Raw genomic sequence first — 18631 nt, 5'->3', positions numbered from 1 at the left:
ATATTTTTCTCGACATTCTGCCCACGTCACTAGGGAGTGGGCAGTATGTGGGAGGGGTGCCCACTCTTCCATGGCTGCAGGGGACAACCCTTTTTGTGTGTCTTCCCGTAGGATCCGGGAGAGTAGCAAATATACCAAATAGTAATGTGCATAATGCCAGATAGATGTGCATGATAGAGGAGTCCCTAATTTTCTACATTGTGGGGGTGAGGGGGGTTGGGTGGCATAGTGATAGGTAGGGACAGGGGCTCAGAGAAGTGGGGGTTTACTCATTACCGGGCCAGCTGGTACCTGTGTCAGTTGCACCCCGGGCAGGGTCCAGCGACTGGAGATAAGAGGGTTGATGTATCAAGCAGTGAAAATAGTAGAAAAGAGCACAAATAGAGAAGTTGTCCATAGCAACAAATCAGGTCCTACCTATTATTTTATAGGACACACTTTATAAACGCTATTTCAAAGCTCATTGGTTGCTATGTGCAAATTCTCCACTGGTATACAGCTCCTCTCTTTTCACTGCTTGATATATGAACTCCAAGAAGTCTTACGGAGAAGAGATTGCAATGATCGTCTTCCTCCTCGTTCCGCCCCAGGCTGAATTGTGTGCAGCACCCCCCTCTGGGGTGCACATTGCTTTTGGGAGGGGATATGACCATGCCTCACATTTTTAGGCACTCCCCCATTACCATGGTCCGTACCCGCTCTCAGTGGCCTTGAGTAAGGAAAGGATTGTCCAATATGTTTCACCATAGTTAACTCAATCCTAATCTGTATCTACAGTATAACAAATAGGTCCATCCATGGGATGTCTTCCCTGTTATCTGTATCAGACAGCCAGTCTGCTAGCATTAGTGACTGCACAGAGAAAACAAATGTCCCTGGGGTGGTTTCCAGGTTTCCAAAGAGCTCTACTGCAGTCAAAACATCATTAAAAAATAAATTGACATTGGAAGTAAGATATTTGTATTAACTATAATTTTTTTTATCACATTTCAGGTAAGGAAAGTTGTGCAACAAGAAGGTTTTGACCGAAAGAAACGAGGCTACAGGGACATAAATGACATTGATATTAACATGAATGATCCTCTTTTTACAAAACAGTGGTATCTGGTAAGTGTAAAGTTTGTAAAGTGAATATAAATAGATTTATGGTCTAAAATAATATTTGACAATCATGTCCAGTAATTGCCAAAAGGTGAAACAAACAGTTATCTGTATTTACATCATTAGAAGATATTCCGAGAATCAATTGTAGATGAAATGGCAGTCCTATCTATTCATTACCCATCCATTCTGCTCACACTACGGTTGTGCATATTGGCTTTATATACATTCATTTTAGGTGAAGTTACCGGGCCTCGCACATAGGCCTGTCACAAAATTGTTGACAATGTATGAATTTTGAGTTGTAAATAGCTTGAAGCGTATATATCTTGATGTAACCACAAATTAAACATACCAGTCATCATCATCAACTTGTTAATGACCCTTTATAAAAGTGTATAAATAATAAATATTCTAAAAGCAAAAGCCGTAAGCCACATTAGACTGTGGCAGACTGGTCACAATACAATAGGGAGATTGCACAGTGTGCACTTCTGTCATAGTGGGAACCAGCCATGGTCAGCAGTAGACACAGGTCAAACTAAACAAGAAGAAATAGAAATGAATAAGAGCAGTTTTATATTTTCCAAACCCACAAGCACCAGGTAACAAACTACTCAGCTCATTCCCTTCACTCAACAAGTTCAATTATGTTGAAGATAGTTTGACCTTGTTTGAGCCTGTTTGACCATACTTAATTTGTTTGATTATGGTGAAGGGAAATTAAATAATACTAACCAGCTTGACCATATTACGCTATGTTAGTATATTTTAACAAGCCAGCTTTGAGTGCGGTAGTGTTTGGAACTCTTTAAATAGTTACAAAAATTTGATGTGAATCATGTTTAAACATCTAAATATTTTAAAACATTATTTTAAACAAAAACATCAAACACAATCTACAAATGTTAAAAACTTAAACTAACTTAGAACATGATCTGCAAATGTATGAAACTGTAAATGGCAAACACAAGATGCAAATTTCAGATCACAAAGTGAAATTAAGGCCGGCACCATGGCCCTCATTCCGAGTTGATCGTTCGCTAGCTACTTTTAGCAGCCGTGCAAACGCATAGTCGCCGCCCACGGCAGAACAAGACAAGCCCTGTAGTTACTTATTCTTTGCGATGATTGCTGCAACGAATGACACGGTAATGATGTCAGATACCCGCCCAGCAAACGCCCGGCCACGCCTGCATTTTTCCAAACACTCCCAGAAAACGGTCAGTTGCCATCTAGAAACGCCCACTTCCTGTCAATCTCCCTGTATTCGCCAGTGCGACTGAAAGCGTCGCTAGAACCTGTGCAAAACCACAATGCTCTTTGCACCCGTACATCGCGCGTGCGCATTGCGGGGCATATGCATGTGCATTTTTGCCATTTTTTTAACTGATCGCTATGCAGCGAACATCGGCAGCTAGCGATCAACTCGGAATGAGGACCCACATGCACTGCAGGGGGGGGGGGGGGGCAGATGCAACATGTGCAGAGAGTTAGATTTGGGTGGTTTATTTTGTTTCTGTGCAGGGTAAATACTGGATGCTTTATTTTTACACTGCAATTTAGATTTCAGATTGAACACACCCCACCCAAATCTAACTCTCTCTGCACATGTTATATCTGCCCCCCTGCAGTGCACATGGTTTTGCCCAACTGCTAACAAATTTGCTGCTGCGATCAGATCTGAATTTGGCCCAAAGTCCCTCCGCAGTGAGCATTGTCTATGTCTGCAGATCTCCCATGTGGTTGTGGGATACCAGAGAGGGACAAAGCCAGCGGGGAATCATAGGGCCTCCAGAGCCCCTGCAGCATAAGCTTATTTCATTACAATAAAATGTTTAAAAACAATTATATTGTTGTATTGTGGATACTACAAACATATAAGGGAACAACATCAAACTGGTAAAATTAGATTGGATTTTCTACGAATCCAAAATTCTTGAGCATCTTAGTTTTAACAGTTGACAACATAGGTACCTCTATGGCAACACTGTGGGCAATATATATTCAAGAATATTAGGGGATGAGATGGAGCTCCAGTCTTATTAGGAACAGCACCTGGCAAAATGATTCACACAAACTAGGCATACCGTACAACATTTACCACATATGCTGTTGCCAAAAATCCTTAATTCCTTTTCTATGCTAATACTGTACACAGGTTTACAAGAGAACTAGATCCATTACTGTTAAAGCTATGTCAGGGCCTCATTAACGGTACATGTTTTGGCATTTCACATGAGTACAAGTGGTTAATTATTATCTCAAGTGTATGTAGGTTTAGGAGACATTTTCAGTCCACTTATGCTCCATTGAAGGAAGACATATACAGCTGGTGAACTCTGAGGGCAGGTTTCAAACCCAGTGGAATAAAGAATTATTATAATTACAGAAGTACAATATTTATGTAAAGATCAAAGCTATTGAATAGAAAGTATCATAATTAAAGAACATGTACACATGCTGTGCTTTGACTCCCCCTAGGTACATTTATATTGCTTTTGCCGGTTTCTAAGTTTACTGTATGATTGATGTCCTTATTGTTTGAACAAAAGATGTTTCATTCATAATGTTTACTCCCCAAAATTATTGGTATATGTATTTTAAAATAATAATAATAATAATAATAATTATTATTATTATTATTATTATTATTTTTATTTTTATTTTCTTTATTGTTCATGTGTTCCTTTTTTGGTTCATGTAATACTGTGATGTTCTTATTGGGGTTCTTTTGTTTTTTTCTTGTACTGTACATTGTGCTTAAGCAACAAAAAATAAATAAAAATGATAAAGTTTGACACAAGATAACATGGGGACCTGATGTAATTTTCCCCAAATCTGCCAAAATATTACAATATTACCATATTATAATATTCTAAAATTAAAATGTTATACTGAATGTTATTGTATAGAGTGTCAAATGCGTGTGATACACATGCGTGTGATACACATAATTCAATTGTCTTTTTAATAACGCATAGTGCACCAATGTTTTGCCTCTTTCATAATATATACTTTTTGGAAGTTATCTGTAAAATTTACAATATATATACTGTATATATTTTTTCTCATTAATATTTTGCAAGTGTATTGTATTGCATGATGTAGCTTTTGCAAACAGTGTTGTTGTTTTTTGTTGTTTTTTGTAGCTGTTATCTTCTATTAAATGACATATTGTCATCTTGTTCCATTTGATTTATTAGATCAACACAGGTCAAGCAGATGGGACTCCGGGGCTTGATTTAAATGTGGCAGAAGCTTGGGAGTTGGGATACACAGGGAAAGGAGTTACCATAGCAATCATGGATGACGGTAAGCACATCACTAGAGATCTAGCGAAGTAGTATCATTTCAAAGATGGATTATACAAGCATCTTAGAATAAACACATTGGCAGAGGTTTTGCTTCCAGTGTTTATTATGTGCGGTATATAGCTGTTTTCTCTTCAAATTTTCATGTCGTTCAGTGAAATAATCTTACATGGACATCTTATTTCATAATCCGTTTTGTTTTACAATGTATACCTCTGCACAAATATGGATCAGTAAATCTGACAAAGACGTGGCTTGCAAAAACAAATGAAAGGTGTTACTGCAGGTTACAAATAGATACCATAAAGCAGAGGTTCTCAAACCCGGTCCTCGGGAGCCCACACAGTGCATGTTTTGCAGGTAACCCAGCAGGTGCACAGGTGTATTAATTACTCACTGACACATTTTAAAAGGTCCACAGGTGGAGCTAATTATTTATTTCACTTGCGATTCTGTGAGGAGACCTGCAAAACATGCACTGTGTGGGCCCCCGAGGACCGAGTTTGAGTACCTCTGCCATAAAGCTTTATTTAAAATGTAATTTATTGTATTGTTTATGGAGGTAGTATATCCATCCTACACAATAATAAAAACATAGACTTTAAATGAAGCCATAAATTAATTACATAGGAAACCCTTGAACCGTGTTTTGAAGTGATCCATTAATGTGTCCAATCTGTCCTGCATGCTTATGTAAAGTACTGTAGCTCATGCATACCAGCATTACCAACAAGTAACATTGGGGCAGATACTGTATATTAAGCCTGGAGAAGCGATAAAGCAGTGATAAGTAGAAGGTGATACCGCACCAGCCAATCATTACAGGTTTGAAATATTACAGTTAGGAGCTGATTGGCTGGTGAGTTATCACCTTCCACTTATCACTGCTTTATCACTTCTCCAGGCTTAATACATCTTATTTATTATTTATTAACAGTTTCTTATATAGCGCAGCATATTGTTATGCGCTTTATAATTAGAACAACAGTAATAGAACAAAACTTGGTGAAAACAGACAGACATAGAGGAAGGAAGGCCCTGCTCGCAAGCTTACAATCTCCATTGTTACTAAAATTGGACACCCCAAGTTATCGATCTACCCAGTCCCGTCCACATTTTACAGATATGGTACCACTATAAATAGTAGGTATATCTTATACTGTTTTGATGAAAATCAGGATTATCTGCAAAATAAAATGTAAAAAGAAAGAGAACCAGAGGAAAATAAGTTAAACCTTAATATATATGCTTTGTAAAAAGTAGAGAAGTGCGGGTTCGGATTTGCCCGGATCTCAAAGTGGCATCTTATTGGCTTTCAGCAGTGACGTGCGGTGGGGTGAGGCAGGTGAGGCAGAGCCTTTCCTGTCATGCTTACGTTTAAACCAGAGTTTTGATTGAATAAAGTATATGAAAAATACTAATAATTCATTTGAAATATCTTTTTTGCATTGTTCTAATAATTCTTATAGCCCAAACGCTGGAGTAAAAAGTCTATGGCAGGTGAGACAGTGCCTCACCTTCTTATCTTTTCAGCACATCTCTGATCAAAACTCACCAAATTTCCAGGAGTTTATACTGCCGCACCTGTGTATGATGTCCAGATGTACCCTTTGGCTCATATATTGCATGGAAATCTGGCTCTGGGGTTAGCCAGTGCCTCCTGAGACATTTAGCTCACCGCATGTCCCTGGCTTTCAGATGTCACGTGTTTTGGATAAACTATAAGAAAAGCTCCAGATAAATCTAGTGATGAGCGGATTCGGTTTTACTCGGTTTTACTCGGTTCTCAAAACCGAATCTTATTGGCTATCCAAAACACGTGACATCAGTGAGCCAATAAGATTCGGTTTTGAGAACCGAGTAAAACCGAGTAAAACCGAATCCGCTCATCACTAGATAAATCCGAATTTATGTTAATTTGGCGTTAAGAATAGAGATGAGCGGGTTCGGTTTCTCTGAATCCGAACCCGCACGAACTTCATGTTTTTTTCACGGGTCCGAGCAGACTCGGATCTTCCCGCCTTGCTCGGTTAACCCGAGCGCGCCCGAACGTCATCATGACGCTGTCGGATTCTCGCGAGACTCGGATTCTATATAAGGAGCCGCGCGTCGCCGCCATTTTCACACGTGCATTGAGATTGATAGGGAGAGGACGTGGCTGGCGTCCTCTCCATTTAGATTAGGGTTGAGAGAGAGAGAGAGAGATTGACCTGAGGCTGTGATACTGTAGAAGAGAGTGCAGAGTTTAGTGACTGACGACCACAGTGACCACCAGACAGTGCAGTTGTTTGTTTTATTTAATATATCCGTTCTCTGCCTGAAAAAAACGATACACACAGTGACTCAGTCACATACCATATCTGTGTGCACTGCTCAGCCCAGTGTGCTGCATCAATGTATATATATATCTGACTGTGCTCAGCTCACACAGCTTATAATTGTGGGGGAGACTGGGGAGCACTGCAGTGCCAGTTATAGGTTATAGCAGGAGCCAGGAGTACATAATATTATATTAAAATTAAACAGTGCACACTTTTGCTGCAGGAGTGCCACTGCCAGTGTGACTAGTGACCAGTGACCTGACCACCAGTATATATAATATTAGTAGTATACTATCTCTTTATCAACCAGTCTATATTAGCAGCAGACACAGTACAGTGCGGTAGTTCACGGCTGTGGCTACCTCTGTGTCGGCACTCGGCAGCCCGTCCATAATTGTATATACCACCTAACCGTGGTTTTTTTTTCTTTCTTTATAGTCATACTAGTTACGAGTATACTATCTCTTTATCAACCAGTCTATATTAGCAGCAGACACAGTACAGTGCGGTAGTTCACGGCTGTGGCTACCTCTGTGTCGGCACTCGGCAGCCCGTCCATAATTGTATATACCACCTAACCGTGGTTTTTTTCTTTTCTTTATACATACATACTAGTTACGAGTATACTATCTCTTTATCAACCAGTCTATATTAGCAGCAGACACAGTACAGTGCGGTAGTTCACGGCTGTGGCTACCTCTGTGTCGGCACTCGGCAGCCCGTCCATAATTGTATATACCACCTAACCGTGGTTTTTTTTTCTTTCTTTATACATACATACTAGTTACGAGTATACTATCTCTTTATCAACCAGTCTATATATTAGCAGCAGACACAGTACAGTGCGGTAGTTCACGGCTGTGGCTACCTCTGTGTCGGCACTCGGCAGCCCGTCCATAATTGTATATACCACCTAACCGTGGTTTTTTTTTCTTTCTTTATACATACATACTAGTTACGAGTATACTATCTCTTTATCAACCAGTCTATATATTAGCAGCAGACACAGTACAGTGCGGTAGTTCACGGCTGTGGCTACCTCTGTGTCGGCACTCGGCAGCCCGTCCATAATTGTATATACCACCTAACCGTGGTTTTTTTTTCTTTCTTTATACATACATACTAGTTACGAGTATACTATCTCTTTATCAACCAGTCTATATATTAGCAGCAGACACAGTACAGTGCGGTAGTTCACGGCTGTGGCTACCTCTGTGTCGGCACTCGGCAGCCCGTCCATAATTGTATATACCACCTAACCGTGGTTTTTTTTTCTTTCTTTATACATACATACTAGTTACGAGTATACTATCTCTTTATCAACCAGTCTATATATTAGCAGCAGACACAGTACAGTGCGGTAGTTCACGGCTGTGGCTACCTCTGTGTCGGCACTCGGCAGCCCGTCCATAATTGTATATACCACCTAACCGTGGTTTTTTTTTCTTTCTTTATAGTCATACTAGTTACGAGTATACTATCTCTTTATCAACCAGTCTATATTAGCAGCAGACACAGTACAGTGCGGTAGTTCACGGCTGTGGCTACCTCTGTGTCGGCACTCGGCAGCCCGTCCATAATTGTATATACCACCTAACCGTGGTTTTTTTTTCTTTCTTTATACATACATACTAGTTACGAGTATACTATCTCTTTATCAACCAGTCTATATTAGCAGCAGACACAGTACAGTGCGGTAGTTCACGGCTGTGGCTACCTCTGTGTCGGCACTCGGCAGCCCGTCCATAATTGTATATACCACCTAACCGTGGTTTTTTTTTCTTTCTTTATACATACATACTAGTTACGAGTATACTATCTCTTTATCAACCAGTCTATATATTAGCAGCAGACACAGTACAGTGCGGTAGTTCACGGCTGTGGCTACCTCTGTGTCGGCACTCGGCAGCCCGTCCATAATTGTATATACCACCTAACCGTGGTTTTTTTTTCTTCTTTATACATACATACATACTACTACGACATCTCTTTATCAACCAGTCTATATTAGCAGCAGACACAGTACAGTAAGGTAGTTCACGGCTGTGGCTACCTCTGTGTCTGCACTCGGCAGGCAGTCCGTCCATAATTGTATACCACCTAACCGTGGTTTTTTTTTCTTTCTTCTTTATACATACATAGTTACATAGACATCTCTTTATCAACCAGTCTATATTAGCAGCAGACACAGTACAGTACGGTAGTTCACGGCTGTGGCTACCTCTGTGTCTGCACTCGGCAGGCAGTCCGTCCATAATTGTATACCACCTAACCGTGGTTTTTTTTTCTTTCTTCTTTATACATACATAGTTACATAGACATCTCTTTATCAACCAGTCTATATTAGCAGCAGACACAGTACAGTACGGTAGTTCACGGCTGTGGCTACCTCTGTGTCTGCACTCGGCAGGCAGTCCGTCCATAATTGTATACCACCTAACCGTGGTTTTTTTTTCTTTCTTCTTTATACATACATAGTTACATAGACATCTCTTTATCAACCAGTCTATATTAGCAGCAGACACAGTACAGTACGGTAGTTCACGGCTGTGGCTACCTCTGTGTCTGCACTCGGCAGGCAGTCCATAATTGTATACTAGTATCCATCTCCATTGTTTACCTGAGGTGCCTTTTAGTTGTGCCTATTAAAATATGGAGAACAAAAATGTTGAGGTTCCAAAATTAGGGAAAGATCAAGATCCACTTCCACCTCGTGCTGAAGCTGCTGCCACTAGTCATGGCCGAGACGATGAAATGCCAGCAACGTCGTCTGCCAAGGCCGATGCCCAATGTCATAGTACAGAGCATGTCAAATCCAAAACACCAAATGTCAGAAAAAAAAGGACTCCAAAACCTAAAATAAAATTGTCGGAGGAGAAGCGTAAACTTGCCAATATGCCATTTACGACACGGAGTGGCAAGGAACGGCTGAGGCCCTGGCCTATGTTCATGGCTAGTGGTTCAGCTTCACATGAGGATGGAAGCACTCAGCCTTTCGCTAGAAAAATGAAAAGACTCAAGCTGGCAAAAGCAGCACAGCAAAGAACTGTGCATTCTTCGAAATCCCAAATCCACAAGGAGAGTCCAATTGTGTCGGTTGCGATGCCTGACCTTCCCAACACTGGACGTGAAGAGCATGCGCCTTCCACCATTTGCACGCCCCCTGCAAGTGCTGGAAGGAGCACCCGCAGTCCAGTTCCTGATAGTCAGATTGAAGATGTCAGTGTTGAAGTACACCAGGATGAGGAGGATATGGGTGTTGCTGGCGCTGGGGAGGAAATTGACCAGGAGGATTCTGATGGTGAGGTGGTTTGTTTAAGTCAGGCACCCGGGGAGACACCTGTTGTCCGTGGGAGGAATATGGCCGTTGACATGCCAGGTGAAAATACCAAAAAAATCAGCTCTTCGGTGTGGAGGTATTTCACCAGAAATGCGGACAACAGGTGTCAAGCCGTGTGTTCCCTTTGTCAAGCTGTAATAAGTAGGGGTAAGGACGTTAACCACCTCGGAACATCCTCCCTTATACGTCACCTGCAGCGCATTCATAATAAGTCAGTGACAAGTTCAAAAACTTTGGGTGACAGCGGAAGCAGTCCACTGACCAGTAAATCCCTTCCTCTTGTAACCAAGCTCACGCAAACCACCCCACCAACTCCCTCAGTGTCAATTTCCTCCTTCCCCAGGAATGCCAATAGTCCTGCAGGCCATGTCACTGGCAATTCTGACGAGTCCTCTCCTGCCTGGGATTCCTCCGATGCATCCTTGCGTGTAACGCCTACTGCTGCTGGCGCTGCTGTTGTTGCCGCTGGGAGTCGATGGTCATCCCAGAGGGGAAGTCGTAAGCCCACTTGTACTACTTCCAGTAAGCAATTGACTGTTCAACAGTCCTTTGCGAGGAAGATGAAATATCACAGCAGTCATCCTACTGCAAAGCGGATAACTGAGGCCTTGGCATCCTGGGTGGTGAGAAACGTGGTTCCGGTATCCATCATTACTGCAGAGCCAACTAGAGACTTGTTGGAGGTACTGTGTCCCCGGTACCAAATACCATCTAGGTTCCATTTCTCTAGGCAGGCGATACCGAAAATGTACACAGACCTCAGAAAAAGAGTCACCAGTGTCCTAAAAAATGCAGCTGTACCCAATGTCCACTTAACCACGGACATGTGGACAAGTGGAGCAGGGCAGGGTCAGGACTATATGACTGTGACAGCCCACTGGGTAGATGTATGGACTCCCGCCGCAAGAACAGCAGCGGCGGCACCAGTAGCAGCATCTCGCAAACGCCAACTCTTTCCTAGGCAGGCTACGCTTTGTATCACCGGTTTCCAGAATACGCACACAGCTGAAAACCTCTTACGGCAACTGAGGAAGATCATCGCGGAATGGCTTACCCCAATTGGACTCTCCTGTGGATTTGTGGCATCGGACAACGCCAGCAATATTGTGTGTGCATTAAATATGGGCAAATTCCAGCACGTCCCATGTTTTGCACATACCTTGAATTTGGTGGTGCAGAATTTTTAAAAAAACGACAGGGGCGTGCAAGAGATGCTGTCGGTGGCCAGAAGAATTGCGGGACACTTTCGGCGTACAGGCACCACGTACAGAAGACTGGAGCACCACCAAAAACTACTGAACCTGCCCTGCCATCATCTGAAGCAAGAAGTGGTAACGAGGTGGAATTCAACCCTCTATATGCTTCAGAGGTTGGAGGAGCAGCAAAAGGCCATTCAAGCCTATACAATTGAGCACGATATATTAGGTGGAATGCACCTGTCTCAAGCGCAGTGGAGAATGATTTCAACGTTGTGCAAGGTTCTGATGCCCTTTGAACTTGCCACACGTGAAGTCAGTTCAGACACTGCCAGCCTGAGTCAGGTCATTCCCCTCATCAGGCTTTTGCAGAAGAAGCTGGAGACATTGAAGGAGGAGCTAACACGGAGCGATTCCGCTAGGCATGTGGGACTTGTGGATGGAGCCCTTAATTCGCTTAACAAGGATTCACGGGTGGTCAATCTGTTGAAATCAGAGCACTACATTTTGGCCACCGTGCTCGATCCTAGATTTAAAGCCTACCTTGGATCTCTCTTTCCGGCAGACACAAGTCTGCTGGGGTTGAAAGACCTGCTGGTGACAAAATTGTCAAGTCAAGCGGAACGCGACCTGTCAACATCTCCTCCTTCACATTCTCCCGCAACTGGGGGTGCGAGGAAAAGGCTCAGAATTCCGAGCCCACCCGCTGGCGGTGATGCAGGGCAGTCTGGAGCGACTGCTGATGCTGACATCTGGTCCGGACTGAAGGACCTGACAACGATTACGGACATGTCGTCTACTGTCACTGCATATGATTCTCTCAACATTGATAGAATGGTGGAGGATTATATGAGTGACCGCATCCAAGTAGGCACGTCACACAGTCCGTACTTATACTGGCAGGAAAAAGAGGCAATTTGGAGGCCCTTGCACAAACTGGCTTTATTCTACCTAAGTTGCCCTCCCACAAGTGTGTACTCCGAAAGAGTGTTTAGTGCCGCCGCTCACCTTGTCAGCAATCGGCGTACGAGGTTACATCCAGAAAATGTGGAGAAGATGATGTTCATTAAAATGAATTATAATCAATTCCTCCGCGGAGACATTGACCAGCAGCAATTGCCTCCACAAAGTACACAGGGAGCTGAGATGGTGGATTCCAGTGGGGACGAATTGATAATCTGTGAGGAGGGGGATGTACACGGTGATATATCGGAGGGTGAAGATGAGGTGGACATCTTGCCTCTGTAGAGCCAGTTTGTGCAAGGAGAGATTAATTGCTTCTTTTTTGGGGGGGGTCCAAACCAACCCGTCATATCAGTCACAGTCGTGTGGCAGACCCTGTCACTGAAATGATGGGTTGGTTAAAGTGTGCATGTCCTGTTTATACAAGATAAGGGTGGGTGGGAGGGCCCAAGGACAATTCCATCTTGCACCTCTTTTTTCTTTTCTTTTTCTTTGCATCATGTGCTGATTGGGGAGGGTTTTTTGGAAGGGACATCCTGCGTGACACTGCAGTGCCACTCCTAAATGGGCCCGGTGTTTGTGTCGGCCACTAGGGTCGCTAATCTTACTCACACAGTCAGCTACCTCATTGCGCCTCTTTTTTTCTTTGCGTCATGTGCTGTTTGGGGAGGGTTTTTTGGAAGGGACATCCTGCGTGACACTGCAGTGCCACTCCTAGATGGGCCCGGTGTTTGTGTCGGCCACTAGGGTCGCTAATCTTACTCACACAGCTACCTCATTGCGCCTCTTTTTTTCTTTGCGTCATGTGCTGTTTGGGGAGGGTTTTTTGGAAGGGCCATCCTGCGTGACACTGCAGTGCCACTCCTAGATGGGCCCGGTGTTTGTGTCGGCCACTAGGGTCGCTTATCTTACTCACACAGCGACCTCGGTGCAAATTTTAGGACTAAAAATAATATTGTGAGGTGTGAGGTATTCAGAATAGACTGAAAATGAGTGTAAATTATGGTTTTTGAGGTTAATAATACTTTGGGATCAAAATGACCCCCAAATTCTATGATTTAAGCTGTTTTTTAGTGTTTTTTGAAAAAAACACCCGAATCCAAACCACACCCGAATCCGACAAAAAAAATTCGGTGAGGTTTTGCCAAAACGCGTTCGAACCCAAAACACGGCCGCGGAACCGAACCCAAAACCAAAACACAAAACCCGAAAAATTTCAGGCGCTCATCTCTAGTTAAGAACCGAGTAAATCTGAACCTGCACATCTCTAGTAAAAAGAAATATAAAGTAAAACTAAATATAAAAATGCAATATACAAATATAGTGTGGCACCATGTACATAGTTGTTCGTTCTAAATATAGGAGAAAAGTATTCACATTTGTGTTATTGTTTTTCTTATTAAAAGTGTGCAATAATGCCAAAAACAAATCAGGCATACTGAAGTATGGATACCTTTTAATTATATTGTATAGTATACACATACTGTAAGTAGAGTGAATATGTATACCGCCTTATTATGGTCTATAAATAACATTGTGCAACAAGTAGAAATGTTTTGCAAGTTTATCCTTTCTCTATATTTTTTATATTTTTTTCACCTTAATCCTTCGTAAAAGCTTTAATACTGTACAGTGAAGATGTGATAAATGATATGTCCATTTTAAATGTGGCTTCAGTCGTGCAAGCTAGTCCCTCTTAGTTACGGGGCAGATGTATTAAGCCTGGAGAAGTGATAAAGCAGTGATAAGTGCAAGGTGATAACGCACCAGCCAATAAGCTCCAATATGTAAATTTACAGTTAGGAGCTGATTAGCTCGTGTGTTATCACCTTGCACTTATCACTGCTTTATCACTTCTCCAGGCTTAATACATCTACCCTGCAGGTCCTGGCCATCTCAGCAATGCTGAATATCTTTTTGACTCAAACTGTGCATTTTATTTGCATATATATAATACTGTATGCTACTCCGATTAGTATGTCTCATGGCTGGTGTTTAGCATCTCAAGGCTTAAAGACACCAAGGGGGTCATTCCAAGGTGATTGCTCGCTAGCAGTTTTTAGCAGCCGTGCAAACGCTATGCCGCCGCCCACTGGGAGTGTATTTTAGCTTAGTAGAAGTGCGAACGAATGTATCGCAGAGCGGCTACAAAGTTTTTTTGTGCAGTTTCTGAGTAGCTCTAAACCTACTCAGCGCTTGCGATCACTTCAGACTGTTCAGTTCCTGTTTTGACGTCATGAACCCGCCCAGCGTTCGCCCAGCCACGCCTGCATTTTTCCTGGCACGCCTGCGTTTTTCCGAACACTCCCAGAAAACGGTCAGTTGACACCCAGAAACGCACCCTTCATGTCAATCACACTGCGGCCACCAGTGCGACTGAAATGCTTCGCTAGACCCTGTGCAAAACAACATCGTTCATTGTACTCATACGACGCGCGTGCGCAGTGCGCAACATACGCATGTGCAGAACAGCTGTTTTTTAGCCTGATCTCTGCGCTGCGAACAAATGCAGCTAGCAATCAACTCGGAATGACCACCCAAGTCTACGAGGACACATCGGTACACCTTCCATAAGCATCATATTTCTTACAAGGCATGACTAACCTTAGTCTCCTGACATATTTTTGCCTAATGACTGTGTTCTGCATAAATCAGGCTCCTAAACTGTCAGACCAAAAAATCTTGTAAAGTCTCCTACTTTTGTCCTCCCATTTATCTGTAAAATTCATGTTTTTCTTACGACTTTAATAAATGTCTTTTGATTTCAGGAATAGATTACCTTCACCCCGATCTTGCCTCAAATTATGTGAGTATAATATAGTTCATTATAACATTTAAAAGCTTTTGTAGATGACACGGTCATTCATTATCAAAGAGAGGACAGTAACCATGTTAAAAGTTGAACTACTGATCTTTTGTTAACTGTAGCTATAAATTGTTGTAATTGTAATAGAGATTGCGGCATGTAAATGAGATGGGGAGGGTTACCTGGCAACCAGCTGGACCAAATCACAGTCATGTGATACTTTAAAGCAACATGGTTAATGCATAAATTATATTTCATAGATAAAAAGACAAGTAATCCAGCAGTCTCATATTAAAGGCATTCTCGTTAACGGTAATTATTGTCACCACCCATCTATCTATGACTAGAATATTACAGAGGAGGCTCCACTATGTGAACAAGCTTTCAAACCTAAAAAAAAGGAAAGAATAAAGGCACTTCCTAGTGCTATGATCAGAGGCGGATCGGCCATAGGGCCTACAGGGAAGATTCCCGGTGGGCCGACACACCCACGGGGTCCGTTTTGTTTGAGGACATGTGGTCCTATTTATAAACATAATGAATAAGATGCAAAATAATTTGCATATATGAAATTACTTCACCACTTAGCCTGTGATTGCAGATGATCTAGTGTATGCTCTGTCTGCCTGCTTGGCTGACATACAAGATTGAGTGAATAGTGATTGGAATACGGTTGGTGTAATAAGCAAGAAAATATATATTTCTAAAGAATGATATAGTTTCCTAAATTCTAAAGGTGTATCATATAATGTGCTCATAATATTTAATTTTATTTCCTTTTAACTTCCCCCTTGATGCTAGACATGCCCACTATCTGGAGAGTCTTGCGGGGAGACCTTACACCTCTGGTGCTGCCCATGTGGGGCCACTAGTACAAATTTTTCCAGGGTTGCTTTTTGTTCCCAATCCGGCCCTGGTTATGATGGAGCATTCTCATGGCCATTTAAGGTCCATTGCTCAAAATAATAGAATTTTGTTAATTTGCTTTAGTTACCTTTTTTTTTATTAGTTTATTTGAGGGTGATGGACAATTGAAGAAAGAGTGAAGAGGCTCCAAACCTGGAATTTATGAGATCAACTGTGAGGCATAGAGAGGTCTCTGCTGTAGCATGGTGTGCATAGTTGCAACTGGTGTTGGCAAATGAGAATTTGTCAGAAGATGTACAGTTCAAGGCTTTTTAACCCTTTCAGTGGTATGCCCGGAAATCTTCCAGGGTAGCCAGCGTTCAGAAGATTTCTGGGCATGCTACTGACTGATTCCCCGGGAACAGCCATGCAGCGTGACAGCACTCAGGAATCAGCATACGCTATTATGGCATTAAATTCCCCCCCCCCCCGGACTCCTATTGGCCAGGGGGCGGGCTTAACTGTATTCTAGCTTATGCTGATTCCTGGGCGCCGTGCACGCTGCATGGCTGTCTCCGGAGAATCAACCGCTAATTAGGACTGACGCTGGCGATGCCCGCGGGTGTTCTCCCATGGTCAATCGCCCCTATTAACCTCCCCACTTTAACCCCTGCATCCTGGGAATTAAAAACACACTATGGTAGGTGTGTATTTTTTTAGATAAAAACCCACTGTTTTAGTTTTTTTTTTTGCAATGAGCACTCACGCTGGAGATGCCCGCGGGTGTTTCCCCACAGGCAATCATCCCTCTGCACATCAAACCCCTCCCTCCCATGTACTTTAACCCCTGCACTCCCAAAATTTAAAAACACACCATGGGAGGTGTGTACTGTTTAATAAAACCCACCACTGAAGGGGTTAAGTGTGGAAAAGTGGACATGTGAAGAAGTTACCCATAGCAACCAATAAGCTTTTACCTACCATTTTATAGAATGTACTTCATAAATGCCAACTAAATAAATAAATAAAAAAAGTACAGTTTAAGGACCAAGTTAGGTCATTAGCAATATACATGCCCAAGAATTTAAATGAAGCCACCTCCTCAATTGGCTTACCATCTAAAATACAGGAAGTAACGGTCTACTACTACCATGTCTAAAATCAATTACCATTTCCTTTGTTTTAGATATATTTAAAATCAAACAATTTCTTTACTCCATTCTAGTAAACGTAGAATTTCGTATCTATAGGCTGCTTCATCTTTATCACTTATCAGGTCAACAACAGCTGTGTCATCTGCGAATTTCACCACTTTAACATAATCAGAAACTGAAAAACAATCATACGTAAATAACGAATATAGTAGTGGACTCAGGACACACCCCTGTGGAACACTAGTTCCTATCCGAACTTCACCAGACACAACTTACCTTACTTCACTACTTGAGGCCTATCAGTCAAAAAATTTAAGATCCAATTGCACATAAACCCATTTAAGCCTAAATTAAAAAGCTTAAGAACCAAAGATGCTGGTACTATTATATTAACGTAGAACTAAAATCCACAAATAAAATTCTAACACATGTCCCCTTCTTCTCTAAGTGGTTCTGTGTCTGATGTAAAACAGTCAAAGCTACATCATCCATAGACCGGTTCTGCCTATAGGCAAATTAAAAAGGATCAAAGTTGGCAGAAAAATGGGATTTGATATGACTTAACATCAGGCATTCGAAGCACTTCATATCGAATGACGTTAACGCAATAGGTCGATAATCGTCTAGGCATGCCCTTTTTAGGTACGGGAATAATTTTTGTAAACTTTAGACAATTTGGAATTTTACAGACCTGTAATGAGATATTAAATATTAATGTAAAAATCCCAGCTAGTTGATCACTGCATACATGGAGAATTTTACCTTGAATCCCATCTGGGCCAGCAGCTTTACCTATGCTGACACCTCGAGTACCACAGGGACCTCACCATATCTAATCTCAACAGCTTTGGCAATAGTCAAATTATTCCTATCAAATCTAGAATAAAAGACATTAAGATCTTCCGCCAAAGTACTATTTGCTGCACTAGACTCCTCCTATTGTAGTTTATAATCAGTAATATCTTGCAGGCTCCTCCATATACTCTTAGAATTGTTACATTGTTTAATCCTATCCTCCATTCTATTAGAAAACTCAATTTTTGCCTTTTTTTATCCCTCTCCTCAAATCTGCCCTTGCTACTGAATAGGCATCTTTATCCCCACTTTTAAAAGCCCTGTCCCTAGACTTTATTAAAGAACGTACTTCAGCGTTCAACCAGGGTCTCTCATTTGCATAGACTTTAAAACACCGCTTTGTTGTTACACTCTCTACAGAGCAATTTATATAACCTATCACCATAGTTGCTAATAGGTCAGTATCTATGGACCCACTCCTCATGGACTGCTCGATTAACAACTCCCAATTTGTGAATGCTAAGGTGTCCTGGAGCCTCTCTTCGGCATTATCAGGCCATACTAGAACAGATCTTCTAGCAGGCCTAACACGCCTGACTAAAGATTTATACATAGGGATCAGAAATAAAGAAGCATGATCTGATTTTCCAATATGCGGGAGAACAACAGTCTCGTAAGCAAGATCCATATTAGTATACACTTTGGTCCATAGTATTTTCACCACGTGTGGGTACCTGAACATATTCATAAAATTTCGGTAGGACCGTTTGTAGATCAGACCGATTAAAATCCCCA

The 18631-nt window shown here is 42.0% G+C and overlaps 1 protein-coding gene across 1 annotated transcript in view; it reads left to right on the top strand.

The window, feature by feature from the left end:
* The window catches only part of PCSK2 (proprotein convertase subtilisin/kexin type 2), a 342143-nt gene that overhangs the window by 235863 nt on the left and 87649 nt on the right, over nucleotides 1-18631 (top strand). The window contains exons 3-5 of the mRNA XM_063918519.1: nucleotides 994-1107; nucleotides 4308-4416; nucleotides 15004-15041. Coding sequence (XP_063774589.1) covers nucleotides 994-1107; nucleotides 4308-4416; nucleotides 15004-15041 — 261 coding nt within the window. The remainder of the gene's footprint in view (nucleotides 1-993; nucleotides 1108-4307; nucleotides 4417-15003; nucleotides 15042-18631) is intronic.

The sequence above is a fragment of the Pseudophryne corroboree genome, chromosome 4 (genome assembly GCF_028390025.1).
Source record: "Pseudophryne corroboree isolate aPseCor3 chromosome 4, aPseCor3.hap2, whole genome shotgun sequence".
NCBI classification, from domain to species: Eukaryota; Metazoa; Chordata; class Amphibia; order Anura; family Myobatrachidae; genus Pseudophryne; species Pseudophryne corroboree.
Note: the sequence above shows the minus strand (reverse complement) of the source record. Positions and strands in the feature narration are given on the sequence as shown.